This window comes from Phacochoerus africanus, chromosome 15, assembly GCF_016906955.1.
Source record: "Phacochoerus africanus isolate WHEZ1 chromosome 15, ROS_Pafr_v1, whole genome shotgun sequence".
NCBI lineage: Eukaryota > Metazoa > Chordata > Mammalia > Artiodactyla > Suidae > Phacochoerus > Phacochoerus africanus.
In genome coordinates this window covers 37,687,459-37,701,789 of record NC_062558.1, presented here as the reverse complement: position 1 = coordinate 37,701,789, position 14,331 = coordinate 37,687,459, and the positions used below count along the sequence as shown (strand labels likewise).

Sequence of the window (14,331 nt, the reverse complement as noted above, 5' to 3'; positions counted from 1 at the left end):
GAAATTGTTATTCAATCCAATTCTAATCAGCCCCCTTCGGTCTCTCCTTTTGCTTCCTAATTTAAAGGAAAAGTAATTTCAGGATTTAAGCAGTTCCCTTCACCCGGGGTAAGGGACTTTTGTTTTTAGCTTTGTAACTTGAGTGACATCTCATTTTGGTTCAGTGGGGGCGGTCTTAATTATTTAAAGGCAAAAGGAAGGGGCTAAAGGAAGCCAGGAGAGAAAGAGACTGACTCGCCACCTTCCGGAAAGTTCCCTAAGGAAAACACTTAACACGAGGCCCAAGGACATTTCAATAAAAATTTATTGAAATTTCAATGATATTTTTAAGAGAGGGCAAAAAATACAGAAAACCAAAGAACTCATCAACAATTATAACACAAAATATACCTTCATGAATTTTTGTCTTTAAACAATTTCTCAGCACCTGACTTTTGAACTGTGAATATATCTCTATAGGCAACAATTCAAAACACCATCAACATTGAAGACAGTAAGTAGTCAATTCCACTTCTTTTTTTGAAGAAATCAGAAACTAGCAAGTACAAATACGAAAGAAAAATTAGAAAGTCAAACTCAGAGCCTCTGTACTCCCCACCCCTCCAGCCCCCAAGCCATCTCAGAACCACGCTTAGGAATTTAAGGTGGGGCTGGGAATGGCACCACCTCCCCAATTTTGGGCAAAATAGGTAATAGCACTTTTCCCCACTTTTGGACATTAAAAAAAAAAATTTTTTTTTTGCAGACAACTCTTGAAAAGTGTGTTGGTGTCGGTGCAGAGTGTTTTTCTCCTTTTAAACGCAATCCTGTGACCTTGAAATAAAACTGACTATAGGAAAACAAAACCACAAAACCTGACAGCTGCAATCCTATTTACATAGAGCTATGTACAATGTCAATAAATTAAAATTTAATTTTCCGAGCATTCATATTCCACCTATTTACAAGAGTTATCAAATAATTACATAAATACTTTGTCTAATAGTCTCGCTTCTTCTTTATTATTTTTTTTAAAACCTTGTTATTGCATATACAGGAAAGAGAAAGAACTGCCAGAGGGACAACATGAATCCTGCTACAGAGCTTAGATAAAATAAATTCATTTTTTGTGTTTTCCCCACCTCTTCCCTTTAAATCATCCCCCTTGGGGTTTTCGGAGAATCTAGGAAAAGGGTAAGGGGTCATATTCTTCTCTCTCTAAAAGCAAGCATTCAAAATAAAATCCACAAATACATTACTGTGGAACATGCAAGAAGAGGCCTATAGCGGCTCTTAAAACATCACAAGAGTATTAAAAAGACACAGAGTTCCTTAATAGAGATTAAACAAGGGTGGTAGGGCCTTCCCTCCCTCAAACAATGCTGCCCAGGAATTTATTTAGAACGGATACGCAGGTCACTAGAAAGTTTTTAATCTTCACAAACAGAATCATGTTCATGTATCCATTTGTCCCCGTTATTTTTTTTTTAATTTTGTGTTTCCACTTGACACAGAGTGAAGGAAAAAAAATATATATATATAAATCTGCACTGGGGGAGAAGCTTTTCAACACCTCCTGTCCCGGGGCCTGCCTACCTTTATCTTCCCACAGCTTCCAGACCAGCCTCGAAGGAGGTGCTCTGGACACCAAGGCTTTAACTCCCACCCCCAAGAGCTCTATGCGACAGATTTTTCTGAGCCAGATCCTGGATGTATAAACCACATCAGGAAGACAGGGCCCATTTCTAGCACATTCTCTCCAGGGAGTCCTGCACCCCTTCCCAGACAGGGCTGCACAAAGAAGGGCTGACCTCACTGCACGCCCCTGGTTTATTTGACTTCCGACAAAGTGCACTGCAGACTGGACTGGACTGGAATGAAGAGACTTTTCTGGGGAGAAGTTTACGGGGATGTGCTGCGGGCCCTATCCGGCTTGGCTTCCAAACCGCTGACCAGGCGCTGAATGTTCTGCAGTTCGCTGGTGGCTGCCTCCTTCTCCGGGCAGAGTTTGGGCGACAGGGACACAGAGCTGGAGGAGAGCGTGGAGGAGCGGCTGTTGAGTTCCGAGCCGGAGTCCACAGCCACTGAGGCCGGGCTGGCGGCCAGGGCGGCGGCCTTGCTGTCGAGGGGCCCCGCGGCCGCGGTCATGGTCGGCAGGGCGGTGGTGAGCAGGCTGCTGCTGTCCGGCACCGGCACGGGGATGGAGTAGGGGCTGTAACGCAGCCGCGGGCGCATGCTGTTCAGGTTCAGGAACGGGTGGCGGTGCACGGAGCTGGAGGCCGCGGCCGACGAGGCGGCGGCGGCAGCGGCCATGTACGTGTAGGGATAAGGGAACAGACTTCCAAAAGGCGACATGGCCAGGCCCTGGGGAAGGAGAAGAACGAAGGCGGAGAATCAGAGGCCCGGGGCTGCGCAGTGGGGAGGAGCCAACCTCAGCTGCCACCCCTCCCCAACCCCCCACCCCCCGGTACTCATCCCGAAGCTGCGGGGGGCGGGGGCTCAGGACACTCAGACTTCTTTAGGTCCAAATCTGAGCTGGGCCATCCTAGGCCAAAGTATTCACTCCCTGTGCCTCAGCTTTCTTATATGACAAAAACAGGGACACATTCAATAATATATATTATCGGGGACTTTATGGGTTATTAAATGAGCAAAATAATTCACACAGGACCCCTGGCCAATAAGACTGTTGGGAATTCTCCATCAGAGTCAGTTGTTTCACCTGTTAAATGGGGCTGCAGTCAGTCTACCCCACAAAAGTGGCTGGGTGAAAGCCAGAGGGCATAAAATGTTGGACATAAAAGTTTTTCATTCTTGTTGCTCCACCCCTCAGCCCTCCCCCTCCATTCCAGAAGTTTCTCAAATGAAAAAAAAAAAAATCCAGAGAAGATCCTTAAGCAAAAGGAAATTGAGGGGTGGGGCAGGTTAGAGGGGGAGAGAGTAAAGGGTGTTTGCTATGAACAGAGAGAAATCACCTAGCCCCAAATCTCGGTATTACACCTGGAGAGACTGAGGCAGGCCCTGGGGGTGCAGGAAGTCAATCAGCTAACAAGTGGCCAAAAATAGAATTAAAATCCAGGGACCCTCAGCTAATTCTCTCTGACCCACTGCCTTGGGTACCATTAGTATTTGTTTACTTGGGCAGCCCCTCGGCCACCTATCCCCAATGACAGGAGGGTCTCCAGAGAGGGATAGCACAGGAGATAGGAGGTGTGGAGGAAGGCCAGAAGCCAGCCCTTTTCTCAGCCCCCTCCTCCCCCCAGAGGGGGAGGCTGTTCCTGCCTCTTGGCTCAGGGAAGGGAGACGAATGTGCTCAGACAAAACAAAAGGCGAGAGCACACAGAAAACCCCACAGAACCTTTTCGACCGGGTTCAGAGCATTTCCAGCGGCCTGAGACTTCTTCCCAGCTGCTGGAGCCCCAACACAGCTGTCTGAGCCACACACAGGCCGCCAGGCCTGCCACAGCCACAGCCGGTCCCTCTTCCCTGACATTTCCCACGTGTGCTCAAACCATTAACCCCTTGGGGAACAGGCTGGCCTGCTTTTGGTGGGGGCTGGGCAGGGAAATAGCTTCATATTGGAGGCTCAAGACTTAAGTCACCAGCCAGGAAGTCACTTCCCTTCCCCAGCTATGGTCTCTTCCTCATCTAATTCCTATGGGAGGGCTGGCTGTGAAACATTTAAGAAGCTAAAAATCACAGCCCCTGGAAGAGGTCCTGGAGTCAACTGCTTGGGGTGGAGTCTCAGGTCTACCACCTACCAGCTGTGTGACCTTGGAAAAGTTACTCAACGTTTCTGAGCTCTGCCTTTTCACCTAGAAGGTGGAGGTGATCACAAGACCACTCAAGTCAGACAGAAAGTAGTCGCCTTTAACTTAAGCAGGCGGACTGGGTGAGGATGTTCTATCAAAGGGCTTGCAAACCAGAGTGAATGGAAGGAGGGGCTAGAGAGGAGGCTGATAAATACCTGTGAGGCCAAGACGTGCTGCTGGAGGTGGAAGGGCAGGGTGGCCGCAGACGCCCCTGACAGTCCCTGGGCCGCGGCGGCTGAGGCCATGGCAGTGGAATCCAGGCTTGAGACGCCGGTGGAGGCCCCAGACACGGTGGCCAGCAGGGGCCCCATGCCAGCTGCCATGCTGGAGAAGGCACCCCCCATGGCGAACTGGCCAGGGTGCAGGAAAAGCGGGTGCCCGTTGAAGAACTGCTGGCCGGCCAGGCCAGGGGCGAAGCCGAGGCCAGGCAGGGGGCCCTGGCCCAGGTGCGCAGCAGCCGCGTCTGTCTGCACGGTGAGCGGCGCGAAGGCCTCCTTGCCCGGCAGCGCACGAGCCTCCTCAGCCTTGGAAGTGGCCGCGCCCTCGCGGCCCGGGCTCCGGCGCTCCTCGGCGCCCAGGCCGCGGGTGCTGGACGAGATAGTGGCCGGGCTGTGGCGAGAGTCGGGCGACGCCTTGTCCAGACGCCCGCTGTCCCGGGGCCGGCCGGCCGGCTCGGCTGCGAAGAGGTGCGTCTTGACCGCCGGGCTGCCCTTGTCCCGGCAGGGATCCTCTGACGTGGTGGTGGAGATCTTGGCTGCGTCGCAGGCTTCCCGGCCGTGCTCCTCTTTGCTCTCAGCCTCGGCGTCGCTGTCACCCTCGCTGGGACACAGATCTACCGTAGGAGGGGAACAAAATTCAGGCGGAAGGGAGTTAGCTCTAAAATCCAGGCCAGTAGAACTCAAGGTCCCCAGTTTAAATCCCAGCTCCGTCACTTGCAAGCTGCATAACCCCAGCAAGCCCCTTAAGCTCTCTGTGCCTCACTTTTCTCATCTGCAAAGTGGGAGTGATGGTACCTCATTCTTGAGTGGAAGGACTCAATAAGTTAACATTGCATTTCAAGGATTTAGAGAGCTGACCCCCCCACACAGACCCCCTTCTCCAAATCTTCTGTGAATTTTATTATTTTACAGCAAAGCATGGACTGAGCTCCTACTAGGTCAAAGCCTTTCCTGGCCTTTTCCCATTGGATTGCAAATTCACTTTTTAAAAATAAAAACTGACTTACACTAAATCTCCCTGCTGGAGCACCTTGCAGTTACTCTGTCTTTGTTCAAAGAGTGGTTGAGGTCAGCCCCTTCCACAGATTTGTGGCTTCTTTCAGAAGGATTCGTTTGGAGAGAACCCTAACATCTGAACTGGTGGTGGCGGAAGCGAACACCCCTCCCCCAACACACATACACACACCACGGAACCTTCTCTGTTTGCCCCTGTCTCTGCAGACAGAGATGGGTGATGGGCAGCCCACTCACTGCCTGCAGACAATCATAGATTCTCTTTTGCTCTCACCACACCCTCTGTGGGTGTCCTACCAGAAAAAAAGAAAAGAAAAGAAAAAAAGGATCCCATTTTGTGTTTAAAGCTTAAATGGATTGAAGACATAAAGGACTTTCATTTTATTTCACTTAAAAAAACAGGTTTCTTCCCGTTGAGAGCACGTGTGTCTTTCCAAATAAATAGTTCTTGCTCTTTAAACACAGGAAACCGGCTGGAGATTTGAACAGCCCGTCCCCTCCCATCTCCTACCCGCCCCCCCCCCCCCACTCAGATTCCCAGGGCCCCATCTCCACTCACAGGTCAATGGTTGCTTTATAGCTGAGTGTTCCCTGGGCCACCTTCCCTGTTCCAGGTGGCAGAGAATATCCCACCACCCCCAACCCAGCCTAACATATTTTAACCTAGAGTTCAAAGCTAGTAAAAAAAAAAAAAAAAAAAAAGGAGGGAAAAGAGAGAGGGGCGCTCCAGGCTCCCACCCAGAGAGGACTTAGGACAGAGGCCACCCTCTCCTCCTGGACACATCAATGTCTGGGGAAAAGGGGCTGAGCTCTTACACTAGCACAGGAAGAGGGACACACCTGATCACCCTTTTTGAGCTTTGGCTCCTGCTTACAAACTTCTAGAAGGGTCTAAAGCTTTGAAGGGGCAGGTTCCCCGGTGGGTGTCCCTGTCCCTCGCCCCCCAACTCTTCAGGCCTCCAGGACCTGGAGAAACCTGAGACATCTGAGGCGGCCAGGCTCACCTTTGAGGTTCGATGTCCCCACAGTGGAGACGGCCGGAGAGGAGGACTGGGCAAAGCAGTTGAAGGCGGCCTGTTCGCTAGAGGACTCATCCGAGGTGCCATTCTCTTTTTTGTGTCTGTCATCGAACACCCTCATGGACTGCAGGGTGAGCTGCTTTCTGTGGCAGAAGCCCACACCCAGTGTTACCAATCCGAACAGGCATTTCCCCTCTCTGCTCACCTCAGCCTCTCCAAAGAGGCACGCACACACCTTGCCCAGCCTGCGCCCACGGACAACACTAATTCCCTGGAATCTGCACACCCTGGGGCAGCCACGGGGACCCAAACATTGTTCTGGATCCTGCCACCGGGCTGAAGAGTGTGGCCTGGGGGGAGGGAGGAAGGAAAAAGGCTTCGGAGTGTGTTTATTCAAGACCGGGAGGTTTCTCTAGGGAGGGGGCATTGGCTGGGGCTGTGAAATCTTGTTTAAAAACAAAGAGCAAGAGGGGAGACTGGAGCTGGCCAGAGACAGCTGAACAGCCGGCCTTACAGACCAAGGGGAATCGAGGACTCAAACCAGTGAACACAACCTGCCTTCCAACTTCAGACTGGTTTGCTAAGATTGAGAGGAAGTGGTTATTTCATGGTGCATTTTACTATCATTGTTTCACCAACACATTAATCAGAGTAAAAAGAAAAGCTAAACTATTTAGATGTTAGAAATTATTTTTCAATGCCCGCCCCTCCCCCAAGAGGATAGATTAAAAAATTGGGGCTGATTTTCCGGATTTTCGAATTTCTTTGAAAGCTGGTGGGGGAGGGAGGGAGAGCTTCTTTTCTATACCATCCGGCTGTCTGCTTAATGCAAAATGGTTCGTGTCCCCACAGAAGGAGGGAGACACAGACTCCAGGGGCCTCGGTTCTGTCTGACCCTTTGCAAGACAAGACTGCAAAAATTCCAAAGCATTTTATGAATAGCTTAGTCCATTCTTGGGACCTGCCCAGGATGAACTTATATTAATTAGGAATTAATTAATAGGCATCTGTATGTAATCTGTTATCCCTGGTACTTTTCTTCCAGAGACATCTATGGGGTGGCGTGGTTAACTTCCTTTAAGGTACCGTGGAGGAGGTAGAAAAAGTAGTGTATTGAGAGCAGTAAGCTCTTGCTCTGGCCAAGGGGAGGAAACCTTTTTCCACCCTTCCCCCACCCTTCTCCATATAAGTGCCTATATCCAACTTCTAAGAGTTGAGATCTGGGACCTAGAAAAGTGATTTTCTAAATTATCAGAGAAATGACCATCTCAGCTCACCTTTTTTCTCTCCTGCCATTTCCAGTGTCCCGGAAACCTTTTGCAAAAGGGTTGTTGTCTATTTTTAACTGTGTTATCTAGAGGAGGAGACACAAGCAAGAAAGAGACATTAGCCTCATTTTCTAGAATGTTCTGGGAGTGTTCCCCCTCCCAACCCAACAATCTACTAGACATCTGACAGCCAACTGAAGAAGTCCCCTGGATATGCCAGGTTAAAGAGAATGGAGCAGGGACCACAGTGGAAGTTTGGAGGGGGTTCGGAGGAAAACCAATGGAGGCTATGCTGCCATGGCTGGCATCTTCCCCAGGAGGCCAAAACCAAGGGTTCCAGGCTGAAATGATCCTGCCTGGGTAGCTGACAGCTTGGGCTTACAAATGGAAAAGCTGTCAAAAGGGCAACCTGTTTGTAGATCTTATAATTATGCTTTTAATTCGACTTTTTTATACAGTGCAATTGGTCATAAAATACATTACGATACATTTCCTGCCCCCAAAACACACACACACATACACACAGCACACCCTTCAACCTTTTCTGTAAATCTAATAAAATGATTTATGGCATTTCACTACCCTTGAGCTGGAGGGGGTTTGCTTATTTTTGCTGGGTGTAGGGAGTGTGTGTTTGAGGAATTACAATATTGACAATTACAGATTTAAAAGGACTGAATGACCACTAGAAACCTTTGTTTTCTTTGATATACTTTGCCACGGCCATTACAGGGAGAAGGCTCATGGCCTCTCTGAGCAAAAATGTTGTATTTTATTATTCCATTAACAACTTAGATTCTCAGGATTCTGGGTCTAGAGGGAGCATGCATTTCACATGCTGAGGAAAAAATAGTAGATAATTTTTCAAACCCCTTCCCTGGAGCGGGGAAAGGGATGGTTGTATACAGAGTTCTCTAGAGGTGGAAAAAGGGCCCCCTGGATAGATTCTTGTTCTTGGAATGAATTCCTGTTTGCCCTTCTCGCAGGCAGAGGAGGTCCTGATGTCCTAAGTCTCCAGACTAAGGAAATAGACCTGGAACACCCCACCCCCATCATCAGGCCGCAGAGGACCCACCCAGACTGATACTGAATTCAAAATGTAGGGCCTTGTCCATCCAGTCAGCTGGACTGGCCCTGTGGTCCAGGGTTCAGAAGTTGAAGGGCAGGGGTCCTCAGGTTCGCCCCCCCCATCCCCACACCCACCTCCCAGTGAGCCAAGCTGGCTGCTGGTGAATAGGCAGCCAGAGTCACTTTCTCTGTGTCTCTCTGCACACATGCCCATGACCTTCAGGGCACCATTGCTTTACATACTAGGCTCTGCCTGCTGTTGCATTTGGGGGTACTCCTCACCCCAGGCCTCAGGCCCCAGGGAGGGAAAAAAAAACCCTTCAAATGAAGTGGTGACTTCGGTCATCTCATCTCAAAAGCCGCAGACAACTCAATTAGCATGACCCTACGATCAGAGTAGGTCTTTCCACACACACACACACACATACACACACACACACACACACACACACATCATAAAAAACACAGCAGCATAAAAGGTAATAAAAACCAGACCAGCTACTCGGGATTTCTGGCTAGGGGAAAAATCTGGTCTTTGCTGGAATTCTCCTCCCCAGATCCCGAATGGCTTTTGCCTTCAATTTTTATCTGGTTCCCTTTCAAACCTGATTGCTGGATCTTTCTTCCTGAAGGGGAAGAGGATGAACCTTGCAACCAACAGGAGAAAGCCCAGGTGGGGGTGGGGCAGGCGACTTAAGTGACGGGTGGTTATAGGTTCGTCTCACTGGCCAAGTTAGTTTGGCCTTTTTTTTTTTTTTTTCCCCACTCAGCATTGGATTCCTAGCTGGTCAAGTTGTTTTTTTTCTTTTTTCTTTCTTCCCTTCTGCCTCTGCAAGGTACCAGTGCCCCTTTCCCACAAGTTGCGCTGAAGGTCACACCGAAAGAATCAGACTCCCATCTCAATGCTCCTGTAAACGTTCTCATCCTCGATGGAAAGCAGCTTAAGGAGGGGAGGGGGTGTTCATATCATCATTAGAAAGAAAAGCGCCCGGGCTTACCTTATCATTCTGGTATGCCGTCACAGCGATGAATTCGGTTTCGGGAAACAAGTACGTCCGAAAAGTACTATAAGGAAGTTTTAAGATGTCGTTGGCTCTCACGATGTGGAACCGGGGCTGGTATTTGTGCATGGAGTTCAAGATAGTCTGCAGGGGCCAGCAAGAGGAGACACACACATCACAGGAGGATTTAGTGGGATCTTCGGACCCCTGCCAGGCTGACATCTACCCCACCAAAGGGCACCAGGCTGGTATGGAGCCCACCTCCTCCTCGGAGGACCTCTGAGGGAACATTCGCCCCGCATGTGTTCTCTTCTGGAGAATCCAAATTGCTCCTTGATTTCCAAAGGGTCCCCCCCCACCCTCACCATCTAAGGTGGATTCGTACCTCGAACCCTAGCCTACCTGAGTACCAAAACTATAATTCCCCTGCCACGTTGCTTGATCACTTGGGAAGGCCAAAGTCTTAAAAGATAGAGAAAAACATGCATTTTAATTTACAAAATGATTCAGTCCTTTAAGCTCCCACTAATTGACGAGCCCAATCCACTTAAAGCCCTGAAAGGCTGAACTCTAGAGAGGAATATTTATGCCTTAATCAAATCAAGGGCTTCAAATGCAATTCCTGCCCGCTGAAGATATTTCCACGCCATTCACGTCTTCCTGGGCCTAATCTTTCTGCTTCTTCCTCACTTATCACTCTGTTTATTTTATTGAAATGCTGGGGAGGCGTAGGAGCAGGGGGCAAAAGGTCCTTTGCTTGACTTTTACAAGCAATCTCAATCTCCAGCAAGTTTCTAGGGATTCCCTTACTGAATCCATATTTATACTCCACACACACACACACACACACACACACACACACACACACACGTTTTATACTGAGGGACCCGAGTCTCATTTCTAATAAATATGACTTTCGCCTAAGCCCCATTCTTTTTTAGTCCAAGGAAAAAAATCTTTCAAAAAAATGTATTCACACCCTCTCGCAACGCAGTCAAGGCTTCTAATCTTAAAATTCTCCCAAGCAAAAAATAGGATGGCTGGTTTCAAAATACAAGTGTGCTATGGTAAAACAAGCTCTTTACAAACACCTATCCTTAACACTGGTTTTCTAGCTTCACGATCGGTTTTTAACTTCCCTGTCAGGTCAAGCAGTTACCAAAACCTGGACTTGCCATCGAACAGGAGCCGGTAAAGTTTTCTAGCCCTCATTTCTTTTAGAATTCTTGGCCTTCCATTACCCGAAGAGAAACACACCCCAGAATTCTCTCTTTGGCTCTGTCTGTGGATCGAACAAGTTTGCTAGGCTTTGCAATCGAGAGCCAGGGAGAAACTCTTGATTTTACAGGAAAGGGGGAAACACTGCCTTTGCTAGGGAGAAGAAAATTTTACGAAGGGAAGCAATGAAACTTACAAATCCGTGTTTGTCCGAAATGTTGTTTGTGAGTTTCAGTTTGTGGAAAGTGACAACCTTGGACATCCACTGTTCCCCCGTAGCAGGGCTGTCTGGGTGAATGTACATTCTCTTCGGCATTTCAGGGTCAGCCTTTCCTGCCACCATCCACCGAGAATTGTGAAATTTATACCGACAGTCATCAGCAGCTATAATGTCCATCAACAAAATGTATTTGGCTTTTTTATCCAGCCCAGAACACCTTACTTTAAATGGAGGAAACATTCGCCTACAAGGGAGAGGAAGAGACAAGAAAAAAAGAAAAAAAAAATCACTCAAAATCTTGGGTTTGATCCCCTATCCTAAAAGGTGTAAATCAAACTTAAAACTTTCTATTGCAATCAAGGAGCTTGTACCACTCACAGTAGGGCAACTGGGTCCAAAATTGTTTCCTTCCACAAGAGAAGGATGAAATACACTCAAATATCTCTATTTTAAATGTCCCAAGATTCAAAACAAGTGAATTGTGGCATTGGATATCTCCACATCATCTAATAATTTTTTATGATTTTTTTTGTCTCTTGTATGACTTTATAGATTACCCTCCTTAGAGGGGAGTTCTTGCCTCTGCCTTTTCCTATGGGTGTCTAGTTCTAAACCGCTTGGGGTAAGATTTGAGTCAAGTTCAGTCAATCAAGGCTAGAGTTTTCCACCACCCATGGGTGAGAAAATGTTAAACATATCAGGCAAAGAAATGTCAAGTTGCACCCCTCTCTGCTGTGGAACAGCAATCCCGCTGCTGGCGAAATGAAACTGTACTTGGGTGAGTTCTCAAAACGAATTCTGAAGGTTGGGGTAGACTCCCAGGCCTGATCGCCAGCCTGCCTAGCAGCCGTTAACCACATTTCCCCCCCACACACACCCCCAACTGCTTGGGCCAGTCCAAAAGTGCCTGACTCTACCACCAAATTGCTTTTTTATTTCCCAGAAGCGTTGGCATTCTGTACTTTTGACTTAAAAGGGAGCAGAGAGCGCGTCGCTGTGAGACTGAATGTCTTCTGGGCTGGAGGATTTTATGCCAAACTTTGGCCTCTTACAGCTCAGAATGACACAGAAAGCTACAGGCATCAAAAGAGGGATTTTCTTGTTATTCCTTCAACTGTATGCCTTGATAGACTTCAATGTCTTTTAAAAAAAATCAGTAATTTTAAATGACAGGCAAGCTTTGGTCAGGCAAGGCCTTCTAAATGTTAGGTAAAATATGGTTGATAATATTCACACATAAACCAGCAGTCTGCGTCTCTCCACTGGCTTCCTGGGACTGCAAACATAATCTTAATTATCCAAAATTGCCTGCTGAACTCTCTCTTGGATTACAGACACATGGAGCAGTGAGGACAAACCCCAAATACCCCTGTATTCCACTCTAACCCTGGCAGGGGTAGGCTCAGGCCCCCTCCAGACCCAGAGGCTAAGCTGGAGGGCAGAAAGGGCAAGGGCTGCTCCTGCCAGGCCTCCCACTACCACGCAAACCAAAAGGGCTGTTAAGTGTTTCTCTCAGAGACCCAAATGAAACAGACAAAAATACAACATCTACAAAGAAGGTTGTTCCAGAAAGGTTTGATCAGTGAACTTCCTGCAATGGGGGTGCTTTTCCTTCTTCCTGCAGAGATGTCTGTGCACCATAGAAAAAATTCTATCTATCCTGTAGGGATCCCAGGATGCAGACCCAGGGAGGAAAAACTGCCGGCCGGCTGCAGACGCCCAGGTAAGGTGAGATTTCCTGCCACAGGGGCAGGGCCAGGAAAACTCAGTACACAGTTCCGGGGGAACCAAGTTTTTCCCTAAGCAGAAATAACTGGCAAACCGACTCTTCTGGAAGGAGAGAGATAAAACCAGTAAAGAAACCTTCAGTAGCTTGGGGGAGGGGGCCCGATGCTGGCTTACCTTCCCGACTTGGTAATGACCATCTCAGTGCCCCGCTTGTGGAACTGATCCCAAAGTTCTTTGGCCTCGAGGTGCACCTTGGGGTCATCCTCCACTTCTTCTTCAGGCTCCATGGTCTTCAGAGGCCTCAGATGTGTCTGGGGCCCCAAGGAGGAGAAAGGGATGCCGGTCTCGGCCGCCCCCACCAATTGATCCATGATCGGCTTGGCCAGGGCGCCGGGCAGCGAGAGCGCCGCCGCGCCGTTGGGAGGCAGCGTCAGCGCGGGGAAGAAGGGCGGCTGGTGACCCAGCACCGCGCTCATGGCGAAGTCCGGCGCCCGGTGAGGTAGGAACGGATGGTAGGCCATGCTTGTCCCAGGAATGACCGGATCTCTCATGGAGAGGCTCATCCACTCCAGGCGGGGCGCTGGGCTCCAGCCGGGGACAAGTCCGCAGCTGCTGTTTTGTTTTGTTTTTGTTTAACAGCAGCACATAGTTTGGAAGAAAAAAAAAAAAACACGAAAAAAAAAAGGGGGAGAATCACAAATAAGGCACCTCAAGGGGGGTTCTTTTGGGGAAGGAACGTCTCTTTTAAAGTGGGGAAAGCTAGAAATCAGGAGACATAGTCGCGTGGTGACTGTCCTTGTTTCTCGCGTTTTCAAAAAGCCGCTCCTGGAAGTCGGTTTCAGAGGCGAGGGAGCGAGCAGGCTCTGGACTTGCGCCGGAGCCCTGCCGCTTGGCTCGAAATAGACACTCCAGCCCTTGGTCCCAGCAGTCGCTCCCCAGCCCCCAGTTCTTTGTTGCAAATGCGAACAATTCTCCTAGGAGACTTTTTACCTCTTCTTCTCCTTCTTCTTCCCCCGCCCCCCTATCTCTGCCTCTCCCTTCGGCTCGCAGGAGGCGTCTGCAACTGCGCTAGACCAGCTTGACCAGCGAGCGAGAGTGGAAAGTCTCTCTTCTTAAAAAAAAAAAAATCTGATTGAAGCCCTCTTCAGCCAGCGCTATCAAAACTTGAACTGCAAACTGGCTTCCGCTCGCCCTCCTCCTCCTTCCTCCGCTCCGAACCTCCGGAGGGTGTCTGGGTTTCAATCCGAATCTTGCTGTGCTCTTCTCCCGCGCCTGTCTTCCTTGTCCTAAAACGTGAGCGAATTCGCTTCCTAAATCTGCGTCCAGATGCGCAGGGCAGGGAGGATTTGGGGGGGGGGGAGGAGGAGAATGAAAAGAAGGGAGAGAGAGAGGGAGGGTGAGAGAGAGAGAGAGACCAAGTGGGAGAGGGAGCGCGAGGAGAGGGAGGGAGCGAGAGAAAGCCAGCGAGAGCTCCTCGCCACCCTCCTCCGCCTCTAGAATTCCCCGGGCGTCTGCTCGGCGGCTCTAGAAGGTCGGGCTCTGCCTTGGGCTGCGGGGAGCCGGAGGCCTCTTGATTGGCTCTTTGACGCTTTCGGACCAATTGTGTTGCTGCATAGGCGTGGTTTTCACAGGTCGAGTGCTGGGGGATAGAGCCGAGTTATAAAAAGAAGGTGTCGGAAACTGTAACGTCGCAGCGCCGCACCGGTACTACTGCCTGTCCTGTGAATATGTCAACATGATCAGAGGGAGGGCGGGGAGCCACTGGGGAGCGCCGCACAGAGTCGCC

At 49.4% G+C, this 14,331-nt stretch overlaps 1 protein-coding gene across 2 annotated transcripts; it reads right to left on the bottom strand.

Annotated features, from left to right (window-relative positions):
* Positions 1-286: 286 nt before the first annotated feature.
* On the bottom strand, positions 287-14,259 carry TBX3 (T-box transcription factor 3). 2 transcript variants are annotated; one of them, XM_047760981.1, is made up of 8 exons: positions 12,720-14,259; positions 10,794-11,061; positions 9,782-9,841; positions 9,377-9,523; positions 7,320-7,396; positions 6,028-6,185; positions 3,947-4,623; positions 287-2,343 (listed from the first exon to the last, which is right to left on the bottom strand). In XM_047760981.1, exons 1-8 carry the CDS (start codon positions 13,106-13,108, stop codon positions 1,882-1,884), a joined length of 2,238 nt encoding a protein of 745 aa, XP_047616937.1. In that variant the 5' UTR covers positions 13,109-14,259; the 3' UTR covers positions 287-1,881. The 2 variants fall into 2 exon arrangements, with proteins under 2 accessions (XP_047616937.1, XP_047616938.1); XM_047760982.1 differs by lacking the exon at positions 9,782-9,841 and having other exon boundaries at positions 12,720-14,254.
* Positions 14,260-14,331: the final 72 nt, after the last annotated feature.

Bases quoted from the DNA above. Each gene is read 5' to 3' on its own strand.
- TBX3 (XM_047760981.1), bottom strand. From the start codon at position 13,108: ATGAGCCTCTCCATGAGAGATCCGGTCATTCCTGGGACAAGCATGGCC. The intron at 11,062-12,719 runs GTAAGCCAGCAT...TCTCCCTTGTAG, and splicing joins GTCATTACCAAGTCGGGAAG to GCGAATGTTTCCTCCATTTA. The intron at 9,842-10,793 runs GTAAGTTTCATT...CTATCTTTTAAG, and splicing joins TTTCGGACAAACACGGATTT to ACTTTGGCCTTCCCAAGTGA.